Genomic DNA, 6073 nt, shown 5'->3' with positions numbered 1-6073 from the left:
TAATATTAAAAATAAATAAATATATTAATATATAGAGAGGGTGCGGTGCGGTGTGGTTTGTGTGGTTTTCTTATTATAAAACCGCAAACTGCACTGCACCATGCGGTGTGGTGCACTATTACTTGCGGTACGGTGCGGTTATGCTATTTTGCGGGCGGTTTTGGTGCAATTTTTGTGGTTTGTGCGGTTTATGTAGTTTGGTGAACACCCCTAAGTTTACAAGCATTTTGGCAGTGAGTTATTAACATTGAAGACTTTTTCATCATGAATTCATGACTATAAAGAATTTTAGTCATATTCAAAACTATTAGAATTAAAATGATATTAACAAGTGCCATTAGGTGCAACTCATTTCCTTGATTGATTTTATTCATTATCTCTAAAAAGGTTGCCATTGATTTGTTTTTGTAATTTCTTTTTTCTAAAAAAAAATTCGTTTAAAAAATATGGGTCAACCCAACCCAACCTGAAACTCGATTGACCCAACCTAACTCTCACCTGTTTGCCACGTCTACCTAACTAGCCTAAGGCAAAAGCTACCTGACTAAGGTCTCAATCCATATAATACAAAATCTCATGTGCAAATAATCTCCTATTATAATTCAGTTAAAAAAAAAAAAAAGTTTCCCGGCCCTAGACTAAGTTCATGATCCATTTTTGGCACACTCTTTGGTGGAAATTTGGAACTATTTTTAATTTAGCTCAGCTTTTCACCGAAATGGATATGCAAACTGAGGTTATTGTGCAATTTGTTAGGAGTTTTTGCTGTAAAATATATATTACAACCGAAATTTGCTTACAATCAGTCTATTGCCAAAACATCCATATGTAATTCATTTGAAGTTGGTTATAGTCAAACTTCATTAATCCTTACTACTGCCTGCTAGTCACCATTTTAGTGGACATTTTGAGGAAATGGTCAAGTCTATAAGGAAGGACCATGAACAAGTACGAGATCCAATTCTCAAGCAAACTAAAAAAACAAAAACAAAAGGCTAACAAAAAAAAAAAAAAACCTTAAGGCACGTACCCTGAATGAGGTTTATTACAATAGGAATTGTAATATTTATTATTTGAAATAAAATGTGTTGTAATGAAATAACTAAACCTAATTATTCATAAGTTTGGTTTTGAAATATAACTTGTAATATTAGAATAAAATTAAAGATATATTTTAGTAGGGGCAGAGCCCAAAATGTGAGATTTTTAACATTTTGAATGGGAGGTAAAGTCAATAATCAAACTTAAAATCTTATACTCTGATATCATATTGAATTACTAATTGTCTCAAAGTTTAAATTGTTAGAAAATGGTAAATTAAATCATTTAACCATTATTCTTACAAAATGTTTTCTAACTAGGTCTCATGCTAAACTAATGCCTGGAGCAAACGGTCATTTCAAATTTCTTCAACGCATTTTTAATGAATACAAAGTTTGAGCATTCAAGGGGATGAAGTCATAATATGAGTTAACGTTTCGGAGTCATTTTTAAAGTTAATTATGGAATTATCCTAAAACTATTATCCAACAAGCCATATACCACTGTCACTGAAATACTCTAGATTTCTATAGTTTTAAACGCATCAAACGGTGTGCAATTTTGAGTTTTCTATGAGAAATTATGACCAATTTACTATATATATCCTGTATGAATTGGCAGAATAAACTTGGGAAATAACGAATTTTGAATTCTCTTACTCTTGGATATGTCTATTTCTTTTTCAAAGTGCTGGTTTCAATTCCTATGTCGTGTTAATAGGTATTGTTAGTTGAGTTTTGCATATTTGATCAATTATCTGGTTTTTATTAAATATTTTGGTCTTAAAAATGTGTCGTCGATCACTCGTCATTACTAAGAATTGAAGAGTTGTTCCAAGATGGTCCTCTATATATCCGATCTCATACATACATAAATACATACATATGAAGATAATAGAATTGAGATTTGAGTGAGTTATTTGAATGCAATCATAAGCATTTATTCTGAATTTCTTGCTATACATTTCTTTGATAGATTCCTTACAGTAGTGAGCGTTTCTATGATTCTATCATATACTTTGTATCTCTTGAGTGAGTGGATCCCTTTTAAGTGGTGAGTGTGTACACTTTAATTTGTTCTCTCCTTAATTACCCTCCTAAGAAAATGGGGCATCATAAAGTGATCAAACCGGTTTAAGCTGTTTCACTCATACCTCGTTCAATAAGACTCTTGAGTTGGGTGGATCCAAAATTGGTGAATCGTACCACAATGACAGTCCCAAATCCAGTAGACAAGGTGGGGACTGTTGGGTGTAAATGGGTGATCATGGTGTTGGGTTTTGTGGAGTCTAGTTTTGTTTGATTCGGTTTGATGACCCGACCGGCCCAAGCTAGAGTTCTTATGGACAAACCTCTTGGGGGTCTGGGGGCAATGCCCTCAGGAAAATTTTTGGGCCCGTTTTGTAGCCTATTATGAATCCTGTGCGCAGAATGTAGAAAACGCAATTTTGTGATTAGGGTTTGTTGTTGTCGTCTTGAGAGAGAGACTGAAAACACTGTAGCCGCACTTTATATTTTTTCCCTGATAATAGCGAAATCTCTACAACTCCGTGGACGTAGGTAAATTGCTGAACCATGTAAATATTATCTTGTGCGTGTGATTGTTTTCTTTGGTGTATGTTTTCTCTATTTTTTTTGTTTCTCATAGGTTGGGAATTTCGAGTTAATTCCCTACACCTGGGTCACTCGATCGGCTTAGCTAGGCTACATCTAAACCCATCAATTGTAGCGAATAGCAGTAATGGTATAATCCGATGCCTATTGAGACCACACTGCATAATATGTGCCGATCGATCGATGCTGAGATAATCATCCGATGAGGCCTTCAATGAAACCGGGGCAACCACAAGTCGACAACCATTATAGAAAATTGATGACGAGGGCCATCACCTAAATTTACTACTTGCTGAGTTGTGAGTAGTTTATATAAAGGGGTGAGTCCCACAAAGCAAAAAAATATGTCCACAATTTATAGCATTACAAGCAAGTTAGTTGTAGAATTGAGTGCGAGCTTATTCGTGTAGAATTATTCATTATCTGGAAACTAAATAATAATAATAATAATAATAATAATAATAATAATAATAATAGAAAAGAGATACCCAGACTTTTCTACCTAAAAAAGAAAAGAGAGAATATCAGGGGAAAGAAAGAGCTAGAGAAAATAATGGGCTAAATGTTAAGAACTTAATCACAACCCAAATGGGCGTACTGGTGGGATGCATGGGATTCATTTTTTACACGCAAAGGATGTCTCACACATAATATCAAACATCATGACACTCTAAATTTTGTTTTCCAATGAGGGAAGAATATTTTTTCCACCTCTTTCACTTTGGTTTTGCAGAACTTCGATCTCCCTCTAATTACGAATAAAACAAGAGAAGAAGCATGACATGACACAAAATATATGAAAAGTGAGATAGAAGAGAGAAGTGAGTAATAACACATTTATGTGAATGAGTACTGTCACACACCATAACGTATATCGCTGAACTTGTTCTTGATCCACTTGAAGCTGCTCCTTACGTTTGATTTGAGTTTGCCTTCCATGGTGAAAACATTATAAGACGCAATCCTCTTCTTCCTCTTGAGCTCTGGATCAGTTGAGGTAGCAAACCCGTTTCCCTGTTGACATGGCCCATTAAAGTTGTACGAGTTTGATGATGATTGTTCCCGGAATCCATATTCACCCGAGTAAGACGAGGAGTATCCAGGCAATGACTTGCTCTTTTCCATATATTCTCAATCAATCTAACTTTAAATTCTTTTGGAAAATTATAATCTTCATCATGTTATATATATATATAGAAAGATTAAAGAAAGAATAGACTATAGAGCTGGGTTGGTGGTGTGATAGGAAATAATTATATTAATTAGAAGAAAGAGTGGGGCCCGGGGGTGGGGTTTTATCACGAGTAGGCTAGGAATCGATCATGAGGTCCAGCGGTGGTGTAAGATCAAGATATATGCTGTTTTGGTTGTGGGCTCCACTCCAGTAGTAGGAGATGCCATTGCCAATACATCCATCCAATCCCATCATCACTACTACCAGTAATTTGCAACAACAAAAAAATGTCTTCGCATGCTGCGGTATCTACTATCTAATTCTAGGGGGCCACCTGGATGTACTGTGGCCTATTTTGTTTTCTTTCATTCTTTTTAATTTTTTTCTTTTTTAAGTTGATTTTAACTTATAGTGTTAGTTTTTAATAATAACGCTTTATTATCAATTCAAAATACTAATCAATTTTTGGTGTAAGTGGAGATTGAATCTCACATCTCTTATACAGCCATTAGAGACTTTACCAGTTAAGTTAACTAGAACCCATTATTTTTTTAAACTAAGTTCCAACCAATTAGAGCGTTTAATACACCATATATAAATTTCATAATATTTTTTTTATATATATTTATTTTAGATATAGATTGTGATCCGCAAAATTAACCATATTCATATTAGTCTAATGTGAAAACGGTAGTATTAAAGTAATTAATCACAATTTATTACCTCAATTTTATTTACGAAATTAATTATTGCGTCGGCTGGATATCAAACTTCAAATTATGTACTCATAGTGTGGTACATGGATTTGCAAGGGGATGTATTGCAAACTGAAGCAATACTAACTAGTCAATCTGGTAGTGCAACTTTGGAGAGTCAGCCAACCTAACCTTTATGAAAAGCAATGGAGGAGTGCCTTTAACCAAAAAAAAAAGAAAAAAAAAAATGGAGTCATCTTCCACTTTATTCTAGCTATGGGATAGGTGCACGCTCAGTGCTGTGTGGGCCTTGGTGTTTCATTCATGATCATCCCACTCTACTTTATCATATGAATTTTCAATTCTCAACTCTGAGGGTAGAGATAATCTAGTGCAAGTATTATCCAGTTAGGAACAATCACAGCCGTTAATATTGCGGTTATCTTTTGAATTATGCTCTCTCATCTTCATCAGGCCCTTAATTATGGCTAAGCAAGCAAATCATGATGTCCCACAATTTTCTTTTGTGCAGCAGCAGTACTGGACTAAAATCGTTCGTCTCCAAAGCAGATATGTCATATGTCCATGCAGAAAGTAAATGTGAATGAATGAAACCCTGCCGAGTGCACTGAAAGCTCGTGCCGCCATAATGTCAATTGTGAATAATTTTCGCTTTGGCGTGCATTTGGAAGGAAATCATATTATGATTTATAATGATTTAACTTTGGACCTTTTGTGTGTACGTGTTCAAAGAGAATGTCATTGAAATCTACAATACCAATTACCAAGTAGCATACGTTTTTGTTTTTAGGGTTACTTTAAAAGATGTTATAGATCAAAAGAAAATTAATGTTTGGCGTTTGTTAAAAGTCACTATAGAAGATGGCCCCAAATTGGCCTATAGTGGCGATTTTAGTACCTATAGTGGCATTTATGCCACTATAGGTCCAGTTTTTTTTATAGTTAGTACAACATATATATATATATATATATATATATAACACAGACATCTTGAAGGGTGCTAATTTCTCTTGATTCAGGACTTTTTATAAACTTAAACTTGACAGGTTGGCTGAAAGGATGAGTAGTGATTCCTTTACTATCAGTGACAAAAGGATACAATAAACACATAAATGGGTTCTCCAGTTTCTGTTTCTATCCCTATTTTTGTTACAGTTGCATACTACTGTGACCTGTAAGACTTGATCAGTGCAAATTTTGACCTTGTAAGCCTTGGATATCCTTGGAAGTAGCCATTTAAACTGGTGTTTGGCGTTTAGGTGAAATAGGATTAGCAATAGGCCTTGGATTGTGCGTGACGGCAAGTTGTCATGGAAAGTATCCCTGTTATAGATCTTAAGGATAGGACTAGTCATCTATATATATATATTCTTGGGTATGCTACAAGTTACAACCATCCATATGCCGATAATTGACTTAAAATGAAAGGAGGAGGAACATAACATGATATAAAAATGTACTATCTAAAATACGACACTTCTTAGTTCTTAGCTAAGCTAGCAAATCAGCACAATTAAGCTGCACAAAAA

The 6073-nt window shown here is 34.6% G+C and overlaps 1 protein-coding gene across 1 annotated transcript; it reads right to left on the bottom strand.

Moving 5' to 3' along the window:
- Positions 1-3219: 3219 nt before the first annotated feature.
- On the bottom strand, positions 3220-3885 carry LOC126713603 (uncharacterized). The gene has a single exon (XM_050413389.1). The coding sequence runs from the start codon at positions 3777-3779 to the stop codon at positions 3510-3512; it is 270 nt and encodes an 89-aa protein (XP_050269346.1). The 5' UTR covers positions 3780-3885; the 3' UTR covers positions 3220-3509.
- Between the last annotated feature and the right edge of the window lie 2188 nt (positions 3886-6073).

Source organism: Quercus robur, chromosome 2, assembly GCF_932294415.1.
Source record: "Quercus robur chromosome 2, dhQueRobu3.1, whole genome shotgun sequence".
Lineage (NCBI taxonomy): Eukaryota > Viridiplantae > Streptophyta > Magnoliopsida > Fagales > Fagaceae > Quercus > Quercus robur.
This window is presented reverse-complemented; position numbering and strand designations above follow the sequence as displayed.

Bases quoted from the DNA above. Each gene is read 5' to 3' on its own strand.
- LOC126713603 (XM_050413389.1), bottom strand. From the start codon at position 3,779: ATGGAAAAGAGCAAGTCATTGCCTGGATACTCCTCGTCTTACTCGGGT.